The following is a 24116-nucleotide window of genomic DNA, read 5'->3' as shown; positions in this document are numbered from 1 at the left end:
TACACGGCTGGTGAAAATATAAACTAATACAACCACTATAGAAAACCGTACAGAGATTTCTTAAATACCTAAAAGTAGAACTACCATTTGATCCTGCAATCCCACCACTGGGTACCTATCCAGAGGGAAAAAAGTCATTATATGAAAAAGACACTTGCACACATGTTTAGAGCAGCACAACTTGCAACTGCAAAACTGGACCCAGTGTAAATGTCCTTCAATCAGTAAGTGGATAAAGAAAATGTGATATAGATACACACACACACACACACACACACACACACACCATGGAATACTATTCAAGCCATAAAAAGGAACAAAATATGGCTTTCACAGAAACCTGGATGGAGTTGGAGACCATTAGTCTAAATGAAGTAATTCAGGAAAGGAAAACCAAGTATCATTTTGTTCTCATTTGTAATTAGGAGCTAAGCTGTGAGTAGGCATAAGAATGATATAATAGACTTTGGGGACTAGGAGGGAGGGTGGGGGTGGTTAGGTATAAAAGACTGCACACTGGGTACAGTGTACGCAGCTCAGGTGACAGGTGCACCAAAATCTCAGAAATCACCACTAAGGAATTTATTCAATGTAACCAAAAACCACCTGTTACCCAAAAACTATTCAAATTAGGGCCAGATGTGGTTAATCCCAGCACTTTGGGAGGCCGAGGTAGGCGGATCACGAGGTCAAGAGTTCAAGATCAGCCTGGCCAACATGGTGAAACCCCATCTCTACTAAGAATACAAAAATTTTCTGGGCGTGATGGCATGTGCCTGTAATCCCAGCTACTCGGGAGGCTGAGGCAGGAGAATCGCTTGAACCCAAGAGGGGGAGGTTGCAGTGAGCCAAGATCATGCCACTGCACTCCAGCCTGAGCGACAGAGCAAGACTCCATCTTGTGGTGGGGGGGAGACTATTCAAATTAAAACAAAAAAGCAAGGTACATATATACCATATAATATTTCAAGAATGGAAGAAACTTGGTTTATAGAAAAACAAGTAATCTGTGTATTTAAAGCTGCTCTAAAATTAAGTTTGTTTCTTTTTAAAGCAAGGTACAGACAGTAATTTACTAGACTTTGGGTAAGAAAGGAGAATGAGACTACGTATTTATCTGCTTGTGGATGCATAATGAAGTACTAGAAAAAATCACAAGAAACAAATAATAATTACATATTTGGGTGGAAGGGGGGAAACAAGAACAAGAGAGAGACAAATAATTCTTACTGTAAACTTTTGTTATAATGTTTTGTTGATTGCTTTTTCCAAAAAAGTTGTTTTTAAAAGCAACTCCACAAGAATTACCTCACTCTCTACAAAACCCAAGGGAAGTTACTGGCACAGTATTCATTCCAGTAAATGTGGTTTTAATAACTATTAAACTCCTTTAAACACAAACTTTTAATCTCTATGGTATATGCTACTTTCCATAAATAGAAACCAAAATATTTAATTTTTCATAAAGATAAATGGAAAAGATTTTTACAGAAACTTGCTCTTTATAAAGATTTCCCAGAATACATCTAATTTGACAAAAGTGATTTACAACTAATTACAACTAAACTCAGTAGTGTGACCTCAAAACTGAGTGAAAGGAATAAAGTCCTTTAATGTCCTACAACTTATTTATTTTATATAATAGTCAATGTTGTTTGCTAATGAAAATGTCAAAACCTTTGACAGTAAGAAAACATAACCAGACCACCAAGTATTAAAAAAAACCAACACGGCTTCCATTCATTAGTCTACCACTAGCTATTTTCAAGACCCTAATCCAACAGCAACACTTCTGTACTTCAAATAGAAAAAAACAGATCAAACGAGCTTAATCTCCATCTACTTTTGAAATTCAATGTATGTACAAGAATGTTAAAACAAATGGTTGTTTTTAAAAAAATTTAGAGGAGCAAAATTATGCCTATTAGGAAACATGTCAGCTTAAGCTAACATTTAAAATAAAACAACAGGCCGGGCGCGGTGGCTCATGCCTGTAATCCCAGCACTTTGGGAGGCCGAGGCAGGCGGATCATGAGGTCAGGAGATTGAAACCATCCTGGCCAACATGATGAAACCCTGTCTCTACTAAAATACAAAAAATTAGGCGGGCGTGGTGGCGGGCACCTGTAGTCCCAGCTACTCGGGAGGCTGAGGCAGGAGAATGGTGTGAACCTGGGAGGCGGAGCTTGCAGTGAGCTGAGATCGCACCACCGCCCTCCAGCCTGGCAAAAGAGCGAGACTCTCTCAAAAAAAAAAAAAAAAAAAAAAAAAGCCAGCCAGGCACAGTGGCTCACGCCTGTAATCCCACCACTCTGGGTGGCCAAGGCGGGAGAATCACCTGAGGTCAAGGGTTTGAGACCAGCCTGGCCAACATGGTGAAACACCATCTCTACTAAAAGTACAAAAATTAGCCAGGTGTGGTGGCATACACCTGTAGTCCCAGCTACTCAGGAGGATGAGGCAGGAAAATCGCTTGAACACAACAGGTGGAGGCTGCAGGGAGCCAAGATGGCACCATTGCACTCCAGCCTGGGCAACAGAGTGAGACTCTGTGTCATAAATAAATAAATAAAATTTATACACATACATCCTTACCTTGAAAGGTTTGTCTCCACTGTGTGTCAGCATATGCCTTTGTAACCAACTTTGACTGGTAGATGGAGTGTTATATACTTTACAACCTTTCCATAGGCAAACAAATACCTGTTAAGAAAAACAAAGCCATATTAATTTTCATGACCTATCTCAAGAAGAGTTTGATTCCTCATACATTCAAATTAACATGTTACAAGTCTTCCACTGACAAGAGCTATAGAATGTACAAGCCAATCAAAATGCTTAATATAAACTGTCAAAACATCCTAGGATGAGCCACCCTTGATGCTACTGACCACACCTTCAGTAAGGAATAGGAACACATGACAGAATACCATTCAGAAGGAAACATATATAACATTAGCAATATATCCCTCGGAACTGAGACCATGGGCCATTATTTACATTTTTGTATTTACTGCACAAAAGAACAAACATCTATTAATTTTAAATAGCAGGAAAATATAAAGGCATAAAAAATTAATGAAATGACCAATAAATATTAATTAGAAGACACTGATATTTTCAACTTCAAAGAATGAATGAAAATTATCAAATTACAATTTTTTACTGGTGATATCCTGGTCTCACAAGCATACTAACAATATTTGTTCTTATATTGTTGTAATCATGAAGAATTATTTCTATCCCGATTATGACATAGAGACATATTCGAGACCCTGTCTGGAATATGAAATTTTGTTATGAAACAAATTGAATACAAAATATTAAGTTAATATAGCAATAAAAACAACAGACATGAGCTACCATACTTTCATCACAGATCCACATTCTAGGTTCAGGGTACTAAGTATAACTAGGTGTGGAAAGCACCAAAACTAACAAACTAATCTTTATCATCTTCCTACCAGTGACATGTCAGTTTCCTAACTGATGATATTTCCATCAAACCAAACACTGAAAACTGCTTCCCAACATCAGGAAAAAAAGGGTCTACCACAATCATTATCTTGAAAGAACCACTTAAAGGCTCTGTTCTTTTCTAAGGTAAGAACAATCATAGAGTCACACTTTGAAGACTGTAATACACTACATACATATAGAACACAAGACAGATATACAATCTTTCTTCAGCCAGCCTAAAATAAAAATTTTTAATAGACTAAAAAAATTGACAGTCTATAAACAAATAATTGAGGTCAATTTTTACTCAAAAACAATATCATCTTATGTCAAATAGGTATAACAAGGTAATACCAACACTGCCATTTGACAAGACTGTTTAGAGAAGTTACTACATATCCTGACTCCACAACGAATTTGCTAGTTTCTTTAAGTATGAGATAAAGGAACTCATAACATTACCTCCTTTATACTCAAAATTCCCAACCCTAGAACATGTTTATAAACTAATGGCCAAGGTTCTCAGAGTTAAAAGTAACTTTTAAAAATAAATCTAGGAACAGAAAAAAATACAAAGCAATACTTATATGCACCCGATGTGGTGGCTCACACCGGCAATTTCAGCACTCTGGGAGGCCGACGGGGAGGGCTTGAGCTCAGGAGTTCGAGACCAGCCTGGGCAACATGGCAAAACCCTGTCTCTGCAAAAGTAACAAAAAATATTGGCTAGGCATAATGGCATATGCACCTGTAGTCCCAGCTACTCAGGGGCGGGGGGGGGGGGGGGGTGCGGTAGCTGAGGCAGGATGATTGATCAAGCCCAAGAGATGAAGGCTGCAGTGAGCCATGATGGCACTACTGCACTCCAGTGCAGGTGACAGAGTGAGATCTTCTCTCCAAAAAAAAAAGGCAAAAAACAAAAAACAAAAACCTTAAATGCTATAGAAATTAATTCAATATTGTTTAATAATCACACATGGGTAATTAATGCTATCAATTTTTGAAATCAAGACTACTAGACTCACCATGCACAGTGGCTCACACCTCTAACCCCAGCACTTCGGAAGGCCAAAGCAGGAGGACTGCTTGAGCCCAGGAATGAGGCCAGCCTGGGCAACATGCCATAACCCTGTCTATACAAAATATACAAAAATTAACCAGGCATGGTGGTGTCCACCTGTAGTCTCAGCTACTTAGAAGGCTGAGGTGGGAGAATTGCTTGAGCCGGAGAGGGCAAAGCTACAGTGAGCTGCTATGATTATGCCATTGCACTCCAACCTGGGCAGTAAGAGATAGATCCTGTCTCAAAAGAAAAAAAAAAAAAAAACTACCACTAGACTCAAAGTCTTATTTTTCAATCCAAGTAATAAAGAGGAGGAATCAGGGGTTGGTTTAAAATTCTCTCAGAAATCATACTATTAGTTTGGTGTGCAAGTAATTGCTGTTTTTGCCATTAATGTAACTGAAAAAAAGGCAATTACTTGTGCACCAACCTAATACGTAAACAGAAATGCCTTAAAGAAAGTATTTGGGAACAATATCAACATCATTCCTGTAACAACTTTTGTGACAGAAGGATTCTCCTTAACGTTAAAAGGATTCTTAAGTGACCCCTCCCCGCCCCACTCTGCAATACTCTTAAAGATAGAATTTAGTTCCTTCGAAATAAGCACTGCCTCTACCTAACAATACTCAATCACTAAATTTGGTGAAAACAGTAGTATCCGGCTTCTATTTTTTTTTCCTATGAGCAAACATGACTATAGAGATAATGGCAGGTCTGAAATTACATCTGATACGGCCTTGGTTAGTAACTATGGTCTAGACTCTACATGGAATAATCTCTAGTAACACAATTAAGACAACACCTTCAGATTCAAAGAAAAACCAAAATCTTCAACCTAGTGAATTTTATACCAAATGAAGTAGGTGTAAAGAGATCAAAGTTAACTGTGTTTAGCTATATTGGGGTGAAATGTTTAGAAAGATCCAAAAAAGGCCTGGTGTAATGGCTCACGCCTGTAATCCCAAAACTTTGGGAGGCCGAGGTGGGTGAATCACTTGAGGCCAGGAGTTCGAGACCGGCCTGACCAACACGGTAAAACCGTGTCTCTAGTAAATATACAAAATTAGCCAAGTGTGGTGGCACATGCCTGCAATCCCAGCTACTCAGGAGGCTGAGGAAGGAGAATCGCTGGAACCCGGGAGGCGGAGGTGACAGTGAGCTGAGATTGCACCATTGCACTCAAACCTGGGAAACGAGCAAAACTCCATCTTAAAAAAGAAAAAAGAAAGATCCACAATAAAAACAACACAAAACTGTTCGAGGCTATTATTTCCTTTCCTAACCTGTATTAGGATGACGTTTTGATAAAAATATTCCCAAATCTGACGAAAGGGTCTTCTTCAAACCTGAGACTTTTTAGATGTATAACATGTGAAACTATTTTTATACTATTTTTAGAAACTCTCCTACTGTTAAGATTAACTCTGAAAAATCAAATACCATAGGATTCCAATTATATCCAAATTTGGAAGGAGTATGTTCAAGAATATAATTTGCCATGGTTCTATTTTAAAATGAATTAAGGTCTGGCTATTTTAACAAAATAAGACACAGGGGTCCAAAGTCTAGTCTCTCATGATACAGCAAATTGTGTCGTATTAGGCTGTATTAGACATAATAGAAATAGAAAACAACCTGCTGAGCATAGTGACTCGTGCCTAGAATCCCAGCTGCTCCGGCGGCTGAGGCAAGATGATGGCTACAAGACAGATTTTTAGACCAGTATGGGCAACACAGCAAGATCCCAACTCTGAAAACGTTTAAAGTAGCCAGACATAGTGATGCATGCCTATAGTCCCAGCTACTACACTGAGGTAAAAGGTCTGCCTGAGTCCAGGAGTTTGAGGCTACGTGAGCTAAGATCATGCCACTGCACTCCGACTGGAGCCAACAGTGGGATCCTAGATAAATATTTTTTTGAAAGAAGATAAACTGAATTCAGTCCAGCTCTTTCACTTTGCAGCTATGTAATCTTGGAAGAATCATCTACTTCCTTTTTCATCAGAAATACTCTGAGCACACATTTGGTAAGTCCAAAACACTATGAAAATAGAAGTTATATTATCTCAGAAAGATCAGTCAATGAAATAACTGGGTTTATATTAGACACCGAAGGTTCCTTCTCAAAATAACTGCCATCAGGTTTTCCTGCCAGAATGTCCAAGAAAAAAAATTTTAAACTCACACAGCCATTAAAAGAATAACTTTGGGCCAGGAGTAGTGGCTCACACCTATAATCCCAGCACTCTGAGAGGCCGAGGTGAGTAGATCACTTGAGGTCAGGATTTCAAGACCAGCCTGACCAACATGGTGAAATCCCACCTCTACTAAAAATACAAAAATTTAACCAGGTGTGATGACACATGCCTGTAATCCCAGCTACTTGGGAGACTGAGGCAGGAGGACTGCTTGAACCTAGGAGGCAGAAGTTGCAGTGAGCTGAGATGGCCCCACTACACCCCAGCCTGGGTGACAGAAAGAGACTCCATCTCAAAAAACATACATATATATTTTGGACTGCCAAAGAAATCTCCAAGTTTATAAGGGCCTTACACATGAGATGTAGATGTCTAAAATTTCAGTGTTACAGGGAGGTTTCGGCTTTCTGTTAAGAACTCTACAAAGTACTGAGTTTCTATCAGAACAGGTTTTACCTTCAGGAATCTTCTCCAAAACACCCAAAGTGAGTAAGGACAGTACAAACCTGGGAGCCAAGAGTTGTCTGAGTCTCCTTCACTTTGGTCAATATCCTTGAACCAGTGTATGAACCAGTGCATCCTTGTACCAGTGTATGTATCTGAATGTATTTGAATGGCCTATACTTAAAATGGCTTGTATGATAGTACAGACAAACGCACAAACACCTATGCACCTGAAGAGCACAAATGAATCCATGAAATCTTTCTGTAAATAAATGAAAAATCCACTGCAAAAAAATGCAATGTTAACCTGCCTGAGTAAGTATGCACAAGGAAATTCAGTTATTACCAGTAAATTAAAATCAGCCAAATATATTCTAAACGCAGAGCAAGTTAACGGAATAATCTACATGCCAAAATAAAGGCCTAATTATACTGAGTAAATGATCTTGTTTTCAGTAAAATGACACAAAAAGAAAAGAGCGACACCATCTAAAGTCAGGTAGGCCAGCTGAGTGTGGTGGTACTTGCCTGGAATCCCAGGAACTCAAGAAGCTGAGGTGGGAGCACTGCTTAAGCCCAGGAGTTGGAAAACATAGTAAGACTCTGTCTCATTAACAAAAAAAAACACAAAAGTCAGGCAGAGGGGGTGGACGGATGATTCCATGATACCATCAAGCCTTATTTTTCTTTTCTTTTTTTTTTTTTTAAATGAGACAGAATCTTGCTCTATCATCCAGGCTGTAAGGCAGAGGCACAATCATAGCTCACTGCAACCTTGACCTCCTGAGCGCTATAGTTAACTGGACTCATTCAAGTCTTCCAATAACATCGTATCATATTCCTCCCTTGCCCAAAATCGCCTCGCTTTGCCTCTCAGCAAAAAAACACACCAAAGAATATATGCAAAAGTAAACCTGAAATGACACAGAAAATAAATCCTGTATCAAGAAATCTAAACAGCTTTCCAGAAATTGTTTTTATGTGAGAAATAGCTGAGAAAGAAAGAGCAGTAATATATTTTACACTGAGCCTCTAAAGTCCTATAAGTTCCCCACTTTCCAAGACTTAGGTGTATATTAAGAGGACACTGGGATTTGAAATTTGATTAGTAAGATAACTCAGAGCCTAATCTTCAGAAATCAGTCACACACAGAAGAACGGACCTAGGCCAGGCACGATGGCTCAGGCCTGTAATCCCAGCACTTTGGGAGCCAGAGGCAGGTGGATCACCTGAGGTCAGGAGTTCGAGACTAGGCTGGCCAACATGGTGAAACCCCATCTCTACTAAAAATACAAAAGTCAGTCAGGTGTGGTGGAGCATACCTGTAGTCCCTGCAACTTAGGAGGCTGACATAGGAGAATCACTCAAACCTGGGAGGTGGAGGTTGCAGTGAGCGGAGATTGCACCACTGCACTCCAGCCTGGGCAACAGTAACAAAATTCTATCATATTTAACACTAAAGATAAGTTTGATTCTCTTTTTGCCTGTTTTGTTTTTATTTTTGAAATTGTAGAAAGCACTCTAATGATTTTTTTTTTTAAAAAGGTGTATTGGTCGGGGCATGGTGGCTCACGCCTGTAATCCTAGCACTTTGGGAAGCCAAGGCAAGACCAGCATGGGCAACACAGTGAGACCTCATCTCTAAGAAAAAAAAAAATGTATTCATAATTTGGTGTTTAAATGATTAGTTTGATTTTAATGTAGAAATCAGGCCAGGAAAATCTAAACTCCACTTGACTTCAGCCTCCAAAGAAGTCCACATGAACATAGCAACATAAACAGCTTAAAAGGGGGAAAAAAACAATGCTAAGTGGTTATATAATGGTTTTGCTTTTCTCCCCAGGGCAAAGATTATAGTGGAATGAGAAAAAGAACATAAATTAATATAGTTTAGATCTTGCTAACTTACTGCTCCAGTAAAATTGTCATCTTTCAATAATCAGAAGCATAAAATCTTCTAGGGTTACCAATTTTTTCCTCATCTGTTTCTGTTCCATGATGACACTTTAACACTTAAGAGAGAAAGAAGAAATAAGAAATCTAAAAAAATAATTAGGCCAACAAAATCAGGTGTTTTCTACTTATATTAGATACCTACAACAGTCAAGCACACAGAGATAGAAAGTAGAACTGTGGTTACCAGGAGCTAGTGTGAGCAGACAGTAAGTTTGTTTAATGGATATACATCTCAATTTGGGATGATAATTTACAAGTTCTGGAGACAGTGGGTGACGATTACACAATAAGGTGAATGTACTTAAAGCCCCTGAACTGTACATTAAAATTGTTTTTTGTTCTTTTTCTTGAGACAGGATCTCACTCTGTCATCCAGGCTGGAGTGCAGTGGCGCGATCTCACAGCACCTCAACCTCCTAGGCTCAAGCAATTCTCCCACCTCATCCCCCTGAGTGGCTAAGACCACAGGTGTGTGCCACCACACCCAGCTAATTTTTGTAGAGACAGGATTTTGTCATGTTGCCCAGGCTGGCCTGAAAACTCCTGAGCTCAAGCGATCTACCTGCCTCAGCTTTCCAAAGTGCTGGGATTACTGTGCCCAGCCGAAAATGTTTTTGTTTTCTTAAAGTTCATTTCAAAGAAAAAAAATCTGATGTTCCAACCAACAATTACTCTTCAAAACACAAAACCTGCTAGGCATGGTGGCTCACGCCTGTAATTCCAGCACCTTGGGAGGCTGAGGAGGATGATCAGGTCCTCCTCAGGAACTCCTTAGGTCAGGAGTTCAAGACCAGCCTGGCCAACATGGTGAAACCCCATCCATACTAAAAATACAAAAATTGGCTGGGCGTGGTGGTGCACACTTGTAATCCCAGCTACTTGAGATGCTGAGGCAGGAGAATTGCTTGAACCCGAGAGGCAGAGGTTGTAGTGAGCTGAGGTCGTGCCACTGCACTCCAGCCGGGGCAACAGAGATTCCATCTCAAAAAAAGAAAATAAAAGAAAAAACAAACACAAAAGTCAATCTCAAAGCACAAAATCAGATCGAGTTTTCTTGTCTTTTATAATAGTACCCTCAATTTCTCATTCATATTTTATCATTCAAAACACATAGTCTATTGTAATCTCAGCACTTTCAGAGACCAAGACGGGCAGATCGCTGGAGTCCAGGAGTTGGAGACCAGCCTGGGCAACATGGTGAAACCTCATCTCTACAAACAAACAAACAAACAAACCATAGTCTATATCCTAATGACTGGTGTGTAGGAAAAAACTGGGATTCATTTTCTACATTATTTGATCCTTCACATTTATAGTTTAGCAAATAATGTCCTTCAAAGATCAGGACTCCTATCTTTGGTCAAAATAGCATTACTCTTTTTATTTTTATTTTTTGAGACAGAGTCTCATTCTGTCACCCAGGCTGGAGTGAAGTGGTGCGATCTCAGCTCACTGCAACCTCCGCCTCCCGGGTTCAAGTGGTTCTTCTGCCTCAGCCTCCCCAGTAGCTGGGACTATAGGGGCGCACAAACATACCCAGCTAATTTCTGTATTTTTAGTAGAGATGGGGTTTCACCATATTGGCCAGGCTGGTCTCAAACTCCTGACCTCGTGATCCGCCTGCCTCAGCCTCCCAAAGAGCTGAGATTACAGGCATGAGCCACCGCGCCTGGCCAAACAGCATTACTCTTAAAATCAGCTACAGAATCTTATTATTGGTAATCAAGTGATATTTTGAATAAGGGTTCAAGAAATGACATGGCAGATTTTTCATTTCAATATTACACTTACGGGACAAATGCCAACATTTCATGTCTAATTCTATAATATCAGCAATGTACATGTATATAGTTACTGTGATTACATGATATATTTATTTTAAAAATCAGTCTTGGCCAGGTGCGGTGGCTCACACTTGTAATCCCAGCATTTTGGGAGGCCAAGGCAGGTGGACCACCTGAGGTCAGGAGTTCGAGACCAGCCTGGCTAACATGGTGAAATCCCGTCTCTACCAAAAATACAAAAAAAATTAGCCAGGCATGGTGGCTCACGCCTGTAATCCCAGATACTCGGAGGCTGAGGCAGGAGAATCACCTGAACCCAGGAGGCAGAGGTTGCAGTGAGCTGAGACCATACCATTGCACTACAGACTGGGCAACGAGAACCAAACTCTGTCTCAAAAAAAAAAAAAAAATTAATTACTTTAAAAAAAAATCAAAATCAGACTGTAATTGCATTTTTTCTAAAAATCTGGAAAGGGGTGAAATTCTCATCAGGTTGTATGCCAACTCGACTTGCGGGATTCCAAGACTCAGAAATGTGAAATTCTCCCGCTCCCACATCTACCACTCCCACATCTCCCACATCAAGAGAAGCCCAGTGATCTTCCAAATAGCTCATGATTCCATATACAGTTGCTAAGTGACAAAAAAGCATCATGCCATGATGCTCAAAAATGGTATATACCAAGTGACATCAAGCACTGGCTTACAAAAAGCAGATCTACAAAAGCCAGAAAACCAACTTGCTAAGATATTTCACTCTAAGTATCTGACATACGGCTTGGGGGAGAAGACTGGGTTACCAAAGTAGCCTAACCACTGAGCTGGGTTTTACACTGAAAATGCCGTATGATGGACACAGTTAATTAACAAATCATAGGTAAGTATAACATTTTACTGGTTACTCAGACATCATACCTATTAACTCTAACAAGAAGACAAATGTACAAGTGTTTACTTATCAAGTTTGAGTAATCAAAAGACTGCTGACACATTATAATATATTGTGACAGGGAAGAATATGTCTTAAAAGAAATTTCGGCCACATATGGTGACTCATGCCTATAATCCCAGCACTCTGGGAGGCCAAGGCGGGCAGATCACTTGAGTTCACGAGTTCGAGACCAGCCTAGCCAACATGGCAAAACCCCATCTCTACTAAAAATACAAACAAAAATTAGCCAGGCATGGTGGCAAGCACCGGTAATCCCAGCTACTCAGGAGGTTGAGGCAGGAGAATCACTTGAACCCAGGAGGCAGAGGCTGTGGTGAGCCAAGATCATGCCACTGCACTCCAGCCTGGGCAACAGAGCAAGACTCCATCTCAAAAAAAAAAAAAAAAAAAAATTCAAGTATGACATCACTGCTTAAAATGTTAGAAATGTTGACTTGGCTGGATGTTTAAAAAAAAAAGATCAATATTATACTCTAAGTATCAACAGAACCTTGGAAACAGTTATCCACTAACTTAAACCATGATGGTTTTTACTATGTTAGTTATCTGTTCTTCAATAGTGATGGAAGGCTGGTAAGAAATGTGTGGCCTAATACTAATAAATTACCTGCCCTTACACTGTGACATTAATTTCTGAAAAATGCACTAAGTGTGATAACTATTCAACAAAAATCTAGGTAAAGCTGAAACAATGTATAAATTAATATTCTGGCACATTACTTTTGGCTTACCCATTTGCTTAGCTCTTTATTCAGTACCTAATAGAAGTTACATGAACTGACACAATTAAATGTATTCCTGAAAGGATATAGGTCAATACTGACGAATCAGAACTTTCCATCTAAATAGTTCTGTCAAGACCTGGGAAAGATTATCAACTCTCACTCACAAATAATGAGTTCAGGTTGTCATTTAATAGAATTGCATATACTAATCCTGGTACCAATAGTCTCCCCAGTTAATTTAAGCATCAGGAATAATTTAGGATCCTCTAACAAAGGAAAACCAAGACAGTGCTAATTCTAAATGTTCTCAACTCAAAACATCAGAACCCTGGAATACACTGTATTCATTTATAATACTGTCACCTACTATATTTTTAAAAGTCTAATTTCTTCAAAATAACGTATCTAAAAGCAAACTAAAATCCAACACATATCCTATTTTTATTTGATTCTATCAAATAATTGGGAAATAATTATTAAAAATTCACTTGAAAAAATTAAGCCTGTGTAAAAATAATCCCAAATTACTTTCAGCAAAAAAGCCTAACTAGCAATTATAATAAAACTAACGAAAACAGGGAGTGAAAAAAAGAAATGACAAAACCAACCCCTCCTCGCTGACCATCTACATGTATGGAACGGATGTGATCTGCCAGATCTGGGCTAGAGTTGAAGCAAGCCTGGCACTGGTCCCAACAACAATTATAGGCAATATTTTTGCTTGAAGAAGTAGTGCTTCCTTGTCCATTCATCATTGCTGGAGTTGAACGCCCACTGGAAATTGTGCTGTCTACATCCATTATAGTACTGCTTATGCTACAAAAGAAGAAAAAAGGCTGTGTTATTCCTAGAAATATACTAACATGAATATGATCTTATAAATACTTAATTAAGATTACCACTTGACATTCTGCTCCATGTGAGCAAAGCATAGTAACCATATTCTCCATTAGAAAACAACAATGCTTTGATATTAATTAGTTGGCAATGAAGTACAAATCAAGACAGAAACACGACAGTACCTCAAAATCAGATATGGAATAATTTAAGCAACTTTTGGCAGGCATGAACTCAATACTATATCTTACAGAAAACAAACCACACCCACACCCACACACAGCTTATCACATCTCATCCCTTCCACAGTTCAAAGCAGCAAGAGAAAGTAAGAGTTTCCAGCTGTAAATAATACATAATCAAAGCATTATCTTTATGGCTCTGCAAATCACTTGTTGACCTGAAATCTCTTCTAATCATTAATCTGAAAATATAACTGCTACCACTCCTACTCCCTTTTCATATCAAAGAATTGGGGAGATTTTGCAGTATTTTCCCTGATAAATAAAAAAGCAGAAGAGAGAAAACTGGTCTCTGATTTTTCTAAAGTCCAAATAAAAAATCTTTTCCTGACCCTAAAATTTTATTTTATTTTTTTAACTCATCTCTAGCCATAAAAACAAGACTGAAAATGTCAACCAATTCCTTTTAATTTTTATTTACTAAAGTATTACATATGGCTGGACGTGGTGGATCACTCCTGCAAACCCAGCACTTTGGGAGGCCGAGGCGGGTAGATTACCTGAGGCCAGGAGTTCGAGACCAGCCTGCTCAACATGGTGAAACCCTATTGCTACTAAAAATACAAAAAATTAGCTGGGTGTGGTGGCAGGTGCCTGTAATCCCAGCTACTCGGGAGGCTGAGGCAGGAGAATCTCTTGAACCTGGGAGGTAGAGGTTGGAGTGAGTGGAGATCGCACCACTGTACTCCAGCCTGGTCAACAAGAGCAAAACTCTGTCTCAAAAAATAAAATAAAATTAAATTAAATTAAATTAAATTAAAGATCACGCCATTGCACTCCAGCCTGGTCAACAAGAGCAAAACTCTGTCTCAAAAAATAAAATAAAGTATTACATAGTAGTAACTCTTTTATTTAAAAAAATTATATTATTAGTGGTCAAAATGCTCAAAAATTCACAGCTTAATAAAATGTACCACACTTTTTCCTTAATTTTAAAAGCAATTCACTTATTTTCTTTTTTCAAAATCTTCTCAATAAATAAATTACATGAAAGTCACTTCAATCATAAGGGTCAAGAGGAAGAATGTTTTCAGACTAAATCTGTGAAAGGGTGTGTATCTGCTTGCAATTTAAGAAATAACACAAGTCAAGTTGTGAAAATTGTATTAACTTTAAAGAGGTATGCTTCCCTCCTGCCAAGTTTTTATCATGGAAAATTTCAAAGACACAAAATATAGCTAAATCTGAATTCAATTAACATTTTTACCGTATTTGCTATCTGTAATCTGTTTCTCTGAATCATTTCAAAGTTGCAGGCATCATGACAGTCAACCACAGCACATACCTTCTTAAAAAAAAGAACATTCAGGCAGGTCACAGTGGCTCATGCCTATAATCCCAGCACTTTGGGAGACTGCAACGGACAGATCACAAGATCAGGAGATTGAGATCATCCTAGCTAACATGGTGAAACCCCGTCTCTACTAAAAATACAAAAAATTAGCCAGGCATGGTGGTATGTGCCTGCAGTCCCAGCTACTCCAGAGGCTGAGGCAGGAGAATGGCGTGAACCCAGGAGGCGGAGATCGTAGTGAGCAGAGATCGTGCCACTGCATTCCAGGCTGGGCGACACAGCTAGACTCCATCTCAAAAAAACAAAAAAAAAAGAACATTCAGGCCAGGTGCGGGGGCTCACGCCTATAATCCCAGCACTCTGGGAGGCTGAGGTGGGTGAATCACAAGGTCAGGAGTTCAAGACCAGCCTGGTCAAGATGGTGAAATCACATCTCTACTAAAAATACAAAAATTAGCAGGGCGTGGTGGCACATGCCTGTAATCCCAGCTACTCAGGAGGCTGAGGCAGAGAATTGCTTGAACCTGGGAGGAGGAGGTTGCAGTGAGCCAAGATAATACCACTGCACTCCAGCCTGGGTGACAGAGCGAGACTCTGTCTCAAAAACTAAAAAGAACATTCACCTATATACCAATACAACCTATTCACTCACACCGGAGAAAATTTACATGGATTTTGTTAGCTTAAGTAAGCTTTATAATGATCTGTGTCTAACATCAAACATACCCACTGTGGGGGGTTAGGGGGATGTTAAGGCAGGATCCTCACCCCGTTGCCACGCCTATAGTGCAGTGGTGCTAACACGGCTCATTGCAGCCTTGACCTACCAGGCTCAAGTGATCCTCCCTCAGCCTCCTGAGTAGCCGGGCCTACAGGTGTGCACCACTATGGTCGACTAAATTTTTTAAATTTCTGTAAACACGAGGTCTCTTTATGTTGCCCAGGCTGGGCTCAAGCAATCCTCCTGCCTTGGCCTCCCAAAGTACTAGGACTACAGGCATAACCCACTGCACCCAGCTAAATTTTTTTTTTTTTTTGTAGAGGCGGAGTCTTGTATTGTAGCCCACGCTAGAAACATATCCATTTTTAAAAGCAGATATTTTTGTAGGATGCTTCAGATATGAAAAATGTCTTGGGTTTTCCTTTAAAGGATATTCTAGTATCTAAGCTCATCTAACTATCTACCTAGTTAGTTAAATGCAATAAATATATATTTACCTGCCTAGTCAACATAAGATTCTAAATTGCATCTCTAAGGCTTCATTCTAAAACTCTGTAATCTCAAATGTGAATCAGTTCTTGAATATCTGAATATGCATATATTGTTTGTTGTTGCAGGAGTAACCTTGGGTATGGTGGTTTTCTACACCGAAATACAAATTTTATTTAAACCCTAGAAATTTCAAGTTTCCCCTGGCCAGGCGGTGGCTCACACCTGTAATCTCAGCACTTTGGGAGGCCAAGGAGGGCGGATCACGAGGTCAGGAGATCAAGACGATCCTGACTGACACGGTAAAACCCCATCTCTACTAAAAATACAAAAAATTAGCCGGGCGTGGTGGCGGGCGCCTGTACTCCCAGCTACTCCGGAGGCTGAGGCAGGAGAATGGTGTGAACCCAGAAGGCGGAGCTTGCAGTGAGCCAAGAAAGCACCACTGCACTCCAGCCTGGGCGACAGAGCGAGAAAATTTCAAGTTTCATGAGGCCCTTAATCCTGAAATGGTTACCTATTTTCCCTACCGCTTGCTTTATATATTTTAAAACATTCAACTATAAAGCACATACTTACATAAACCATACTAATTTAACTCTAAGGCAAATACTAATAATTCTAAGTGAACAACCAATCATAACCAATTTATAAACAATCTCAGGAAAAGTAATAAAAACTCAATGAACTACCATGGAACAATCTGCAAGGTATAGTTAAGTAAAACAAACACAAGTGAAGGGTAGTAATGTTCCAATTTGCATACCTAAGTGGGGGAGGGAGACAGAGATATAGCTAGTCTCCAAGGGCACAGAAAGATAAATGAAACCTAGTGAATATATGGGAGAAGGGATGAGTGGGAGAGAAACTTATCTTTCACTGTATACACCCTTTTTATACCATTTTAACCATGTTGTACCTATACTGCTTTTATTAAAAAGTCCAAAATTAGTTGAAAACCAAATCAATTTTTTTAACTGGACAAAGTAAGGTTAAGAGAGATGTATATACCTGTGAAACATCATTATGGAATCTATCTACATAGTACTTCATGTACTTTTGCTCATTACCTTTACCAAAGAAAAGGAACCGTAAAAAAAAGTCCAAAATCTGGGAAGAGTAAGCATTGTTGAGTCTATGCGTGATATCACATACTTGAAACAATACTTCATGTGCATGTAGCTCCTGATAAAGACAGCATAATACAAATGTTAAGAACATGAGCTTTGCCTACCACTGGGGACTAAGCTGTGAATACAATGGTAGACAAGGTGAGAGGCAGGTCCTGGGACACTCAAGACATCCCACACACAGAGTCTCCCTCAAGCTGATAAGGGCCAACAGAAGTTCTGCTTCACAACCCCTCTTAGGCTCCTCCCACTTCTACAAAATATCCAATCCTAAAACTCCAGGCTCCCTTTTGGCCCCACACCCATGCTGCCACCAGTGGTCCTCTCCATTCTCATGATGAAGGCAACAGACCTGATGCAACAGCAGAGGACAGAAAACACAAACGACAGGTAACTTCTGATTGTGACAGGACCCTGAGGTAGATAGGGATTTCACAGAAAGCAGTGCCTTTCCTCCTATAACACGTTACATAACAAGAGACAACTCACCTAAATTTACAGTATTTCTAGGACCATATAGATGTTAAATTTTTTCACATAGTTAATTCTCCTTTTCAATGAACATCTACTGATTTCATGAAACGTGAAGACCTATACAGCCTGATATTTGGAAGAATACCTAAGCCAGACAATACACTCACACTATGCAGATAGCTTAATCTAAAGCAGTATTTCTCAAACTTTCATGTATATATAAATCAAAAGGGCCCTTATTAACTGCAGATTCTGATTCAGTAGGTTTAGGGTAGGTCCTGAGATAAAGCATGTCTAACAAGTGCCCGCTTGATGCTGCTGTGACATTTTGAGTAGCAGGAACTGAAAAGATCTCTTTGACTAGCTTTTTTTTTTTTCCGCAATGGGGTTGCCGCCAGAACACAGGTGTTGTGATAACTACCCCTAAAAGCCAAAACGGGAAAAGACTCATATCAACATTGATTTCACTGGACACGTAGATTCGGACAAGTTCACCACTACTCGCCATCTGAACTACAAATGTGGTAGCATCGACAAAAGCAGCACTGAAAAATTTGAGAAGGAGGCTGCTGAGATGGGAAAGTGCTCTTTCAAGTAGGCCTGGGTCTTGGATAAACTCAAAGCTGAGTGTGAATGTGGTATCACCATTGATATCTCCCTGCGGAAATTTGAGACCAGCAAGTACTACGTGAGTATCACCGATGCCCCAGAACACAGAGACTTCATCAAAAACATGATTACAGGGACATCTCAGGCTGACCGTGCTGTCCTGATTATTGCTGCTGGTGTTGGTGATTTGCAGCCGGTATCTCCAAGAATGGACAGACCTAGGAGCATGCCCTTCTGGCTTACACACTGGAGGTGAAACAACTCATTGTTAGTGTTAACAAAATGGATTCCACTGAGCCACCCTACAGCCAGAAGAGATATGAGGAAGCTGTTAAGGAAGTCAGCACTTACATTAAGAAAACTGGCTACAACTCCAACACAGCAGCATTTGTGCCAATTTCTGGCTGGAATGGTGACAACATGTGGGAGCCAAATGCTAACATGCCTTGGTTCAAGGGATGGAAAACCACTCGTAAGGATGGCAATACCAGTGGAACCACGCTGCTTGACGCTCTGGACTGCATCCTACCACCAACTCGTCCAACTAACAAGCCCCTTTGCCTGCCTCTCCAGGATGTCTACAGAAAGTGGTGGTATTGGTACTGTTCCTGTCGGCTGAGTGCAGACTGGTGTTCTCAAACCTGGTATGGTGGTCACCTTTGCTCCAGTCAATGTTACAACTGAAGTAAAATCTGTCGAAATGCACCATGAAGCTTTGAGGAAAGCTCTTCCTGGGGACAATGTGGGCTTCAATGTCAAGAATGTGTCTGTGAAGGATGTTCATCACAGCAATGATGCTGGTGACAGCAAAAACGACCCACCAATGGAAGCAGCTGGCTTCCCTGCTCAGGGGATTATCCTGAACCATCCAGGCCAAATAAGTGCTGGCTATGCCCCTGTACTGGATTGCCACACGGCTCACACTGCATGCAAGTTTGCCCAGCTGAAGGAAAAGATTGATCACCATTCTGGTGAAAAGCTGGAAGATGGCCCTAACTTCTTGAACTCTGGTGATGCTGCCATTGTTGATATGGTTCCTGGCAAGCCCATGTATGTTGAGTGCTTCTCAGACTATCCACTTCTGGGTCACTTTGCTGTTCGTGGTATGAGACAGACTGTTGTGGTAGATGTCATCAAAGCAGTGAACAAGAAGGCTGCTGGAGCTGGCAAGGTCACCAAATCTGCCCAGAAAGCTCAAAAGGTTATATGAATATTATCCCTAATATGTGCCACCCTGGTCTTAATCAGCGGTGGAAGAACAGTCCCAAAACTGTTTTGTTTCAATTGGCCATTTAAGTGTAGTAGTAAAAGACTGGTTATAACAATGCATTGTAAAACCTTCAGAGGAAAGGAGAATGTTTTGTGGACCACTTTGGTTTTCTTTTTTGCAAGTGGCAGTTTTAAGTCATTAGTTTTTAAAATCAGTACCTTTTAATGGAAACAACTTGACCAAAAATTTGTCATGGAATTTTGAGACCCATTAAAAAAGTTTAATGAGAAAAAAAAAAAAATCTCTTTGACTAGTGTCGTTACCCAACTGAAACTGACCAAACCATCTAAGAAATTGTTTCATACGGTAAAATGGTAAACCGAATTTTTAAGTTTAAAAAACACGTACACACACGTTGTTGTCAGAGATGCCAGTAGAATATTTAGGGAGCAACCTGAGATATTTTCAACATCAACAACATTCTCTTTTCCTCTTTTCCCTTAGTTTAGAAACTATCTTTTTTTTTTTTTGAGACGGAGTCTCGCTCTGTCGCCGGGGCTGGGAGTCTCGCTCTGTCGCCGGGGCTGGAGCGCAGTGGCCGGATCTCAGCTCACTGCAAGCTCCGCCTCCCGGGTTTACGCCATTCTCCTGCCTCAGCCTCCTATGTAGCTGGGACTACAGGCGCCCGCCACCTCGCCCGGCTAGTTTTTTGTATTTTTTTTTAGTAGAGACGGGGTTTCACCGTGTTCGCCAGGATGGTCTCGATCTCCTGACCTCGTGATCCGCCCGTCTCGGCCTCCCAAAGTGCTGGGATTACAGGCTTGAGCCACCGCGCCCGGCCAGACTGTCTCACTCATACATCCAGAACAGCCCCATCTTTGAGACTCAAATTACTTCCAGGCAAGTATCTCCTTGGTGGACGTGACCAGGGCTGATTCTGAATGTTGCCAATATTGAGAAAGTTATAAAGATCAGTTTGCTAAATGCTAAGGTGCATGAGCATAGGAAACAATACATGGATGCTTATGTTACCATGACTGAGAAGGACAAAACTATGATATTAAAGTAACTGAGAAAAGTTCACTAATATGGTTTCTGATTACACACTGCAAATAATCTTTAAGAAACTACCGCTTCCCAAGTGTTGTCTTATTACCAAATAGCAACACATTTTCTTAAAGGGCTATTGAAATACGACTTCTGCCAGGCGCAGTGGCTCACGCCTACAATCCCAGCAACTTGGGAGGCTGGGGCGGAAGGATTTCTAGAGGCTGGAACTTCAAGAGCAACCTGGGCAACATAACAAGAGCCTGTCTCTAAAAAAAAAAAGAAAAAAATTAGCTGGGCATGTTGGTACGTGCCTGTAATCCCGGCTACACAGGAGGCTAAGGTGGGAGGACTGCTAGAAGTCCGAGGCCGCAGGGAGCTATGAGTGTGCCACTGCACTCCAGCCTGGATGACAGAGCAAAATTCTATCTCAAAAAAAAAAACAACAAAAATCTGAGAACCACCAAAGCTTGAGCATCTCCCTAAAACAGATCAAAAGAATATGTTTCTAAACGGGAATACTTTTATTTTATTCTGAGGTTAACTGCTGAATTTGAAATTCAGTCTGAGGTCAAATGGATAGGGGCAAGCCTTACTGGCAGTCCTCTTTTCAGTTCTATGAGCAAATTTATTTGTGTTGTAGATTTTCCTTGGTAATTTTGGGTCATTCTCCCCCCTCCACCCACCTGTCATACCTTTAGTGAGGTCTAGCCTACTGAAATGTCCAACTTTATTTTTTTTAGCATACGTGCCACCAAAGCAAACACTGAAATGTCTAACTTTAAAGGAAGGTAGAGGACAAGGACTTGAAGGATTGAGAGTGTATAACCTGAAATCAAGCATAATTTATTGACATTCAAAAAAACTAAAATCTACGAATTTCAGAATTTTCTACAAATACATCACTGAATAAAAAGGCTACGGCTCTGCTGCACTGGTGTTTCTACCACCCTAATTTACGCCTTCACTTCTTCATTTACATAAAATCATGCCTGCAAATCATATACCTTATACCTTAACCAATTAAAGGCCTTTCCCCACAATTACTTTGTGAATCGTCCCTTCACTTACAGGTCTAGACAAGTGTGTGTGTGGGGGGGGGGGATAACAATTACAAGTTGACATAAAACAGTATTAAGAGTCTCAGTGTGAGGTTCTAGTCACTTTTGCATTTGTGACAGGAAGTAAAAACAATTAAGGTCATTAAGCAATGTTGTCTTCCAAATAAAATGTCCTTACTACTAATCCCTGTTCCTAAATCAGTAGAACTAATGTGGTCAGCGCAGTTGCTCGCACCTGTTAATCCCAGCACTATGAGAGGCAGAGGCGGCAAACGAATTGAGCTCAGGAATTGGAGATCAGCCTGGCAACATGACGAGACCCCACCCCTATTTTTAAAAAAGAACAAACTAAGATACACATGGAGACTGTCCACATCTCCAAATCAGATTTGCAGGACCAAGCAGCCAAAACAGAATAAAAATATAAATTGGGGGCCAGGCACGGTGGATCAAGACTGTAATCCCAGCACTTTGGGAGGCCGAGGTGGGGTAAATCACTGGAGCCGCGGAGGTGCAGTTTGCAGTGAGCTGTGATCCCACCTCCACCGCACTCCAGCCCCGGTGACAGAGCAAGACTGTCTCAAAAAACAAAGAAAGAAATTGGATGCTAAAACTGACATAAACATGTATCATCCACAAACATCCACTTCAAATTTAAATTCATTTGTTCGGGTGAGGTGGCTCACGCCTATAATCCCAGCACTTTGAGAGGCCACGGCGGGTGGATCACCTGAGGTCAGGAGTTTGAGACCAGCCTGGCCAACATGGCAAAACCCCATCTCTACTAAAAATATAAAAATTAGCCGGGCATGGTGTCACGTGCCTGTAATCCCAGCTACTCAGGAGGCTGAGGCAGAAGAATCATTTGAACCCAGGAAGCGGAGGTTGCAGTGAGCTGAGACTGATCGAGCCACTGCACTCAGCCTGAGAAAAAGAGCAAGACTCCTCAAAAAAAAAAAAAAAAAAAAAAAAAAAAAAAAATATATATATATATATATATATATATATATATATATATATATATATATATAGATCAGGCACAGTGGCTCATGCCTATAATCCCAACACACTGGGAGGCCAAGGTGAAAGGACTGCTTGAGGCCACAAGTTCAAGACCAGACTGGGCAACATGACAAGACCCCATCTCTAAAAAAAAACTTTTAAAAAGGAACGTTAAGTCTATATAGTTTTTCAAAACCTATTTATCCAACTAGGTAAACATTACAACAATACAAAGGAAATCCTATTCTAATCATATTAACAGGTAAACTATCATTCAGCTAACAGGTGATATTCCTTTCATCTATAAAACTGCCACTTATACTAGAAAAATTACACTATGTCTCTCCCGCCCTTATAATCAATTTCTTAAAGGGTAAAATTCAAAACATTGCAAAAACATTTAAGAATCCCCTATATCTTAAGAACTCTGAAATTGTACACCTAATGCACAATTCTAAGAGTAAAAATTCTTTACTTGAGTTACCATTTCTCATCTCCATTCTTGAAACAGATCATAATTATTTGCCCTAATATTTATTCTAAGCTTGACAAAGGGATTAAAAGCTAAAACAACCAAATGAAACAAACATGTACTTCAAGAAGACCATGAACAACAACAAAAAAAAAAAGAAAAAGAAAACCGTGAACAACCTTGCCTCTTACAGGTTATGACTATTAACGAAAAAAAGCAGTTATGTAACCTACTATATAAAATAGCAAAAGGCACTCTAAATCGTGTTTCCACTTTTTATATTAACAGCTAACACTGAGCATTTGCTATATATCCTGAATTGTTCTATGTGCTTGTGTCAGATTGTTGTTTTTTTGTTTTTTGGTTTTTTTTTTTTTGAGACAGAGTCTTGCTCTGTTGCCCAGGCTGGAGTGCAGTGGCGCAATCTCGGCTCACTGCAAGCTCTGCCGCCCGGGTTCATGCCATTCTCCTGCCTCAGCCTCCCGAGTAGCTGGGACTACAGGCGCCTGCCACCACGCCCGGCTAATTTTTTGTATTTTTAGTAGAGACGGGGTTTCACCGTGTTAGCCAGGATGGTCTTGATCTCCTGACCTCGTGATCCGCCCATCTCGACCTCCCAAAGTGCTGGGATTACAGGCGTGAGCCACCGAGCCTGGCCTCAGATTGTATTTTTTTAAAGATGGCCACATTTGGCCAGCAGCAGTGGCTCTTGCCTGTAATCCCAGCACTTTGGAAGGTTGAGGCAGACACATCACTTGAACCCAGGAGTTCAAGACCAGTCTGGGTAATATGGTGAAACTCCATCTCAATAAAAATAAAAATCCCAGCACTTTGGGAGTCTGAGGTGGGTGGATCACCTGAGATCAGGAGTTCGAGACCAGCCTGGTCAACATGGTGAAACCCTACCTCTACTAAAAATACAAAAATTAGCTGGGTGTGGTGG

General features: G+C 40.3%; 1 protein-coding gene and 1 pseudogene across 7 annotated transcripts in view; one reads left to right on the top strand and one right to left on the bottom strand.

The window, feature by feature from the left end:
* AEBP2 (AE binding protein 2) overlaps window positions 1-24116 on the bottom strand; it is a 255197-nt gene that overhangs the window by 217805 nt on the left and 13276 nt on the right. For all 7 annotated transcript variants that reach the window (XR_007717608.1, XR_007717609.1, XR_007717607.1 and 4 more), the window contains exons 2-3: window positions 13194-13401; window positions 2596-2703 (exon numbers count right to left, since the gene is read on the bottom strand). Coding sequence is in view for 4 of the 7 variants with exons in the window: in XM_050747604.1 (XP_050603561.1) it covers window positions 2596-2703; window positions 13194-13401 (316 nt within the window). In the remaining 3 variants the exon portion in view is untranslated. The remainder of the gene's footprint in view (window positions 1-2595; window positions 2704-13193; window positions 13402-24116) is intronic.
* LOC126930332 (elongation factor 1-alpha 1-like) lies at window positions 18332-19591 on the top strand (annotated as a pseudogene).

Source organism: Macaca thibetana, chromosome 11 (assembly GCF_024542745.1).
Source record: "Macaca thibetana thibetana isolate TM-01 chromosome 11, ASM2454274v1, whole genome shotgun sequence".
Lineage (NCBI taxonomy): Eukaryota > Metazoa > Chordata > Mammalia > Primates > Cercopithecidae > Macaca > Macaca thibetana.
This window is presented reverse-complemented; position numbering and strand designations above follow the sequence as displayed.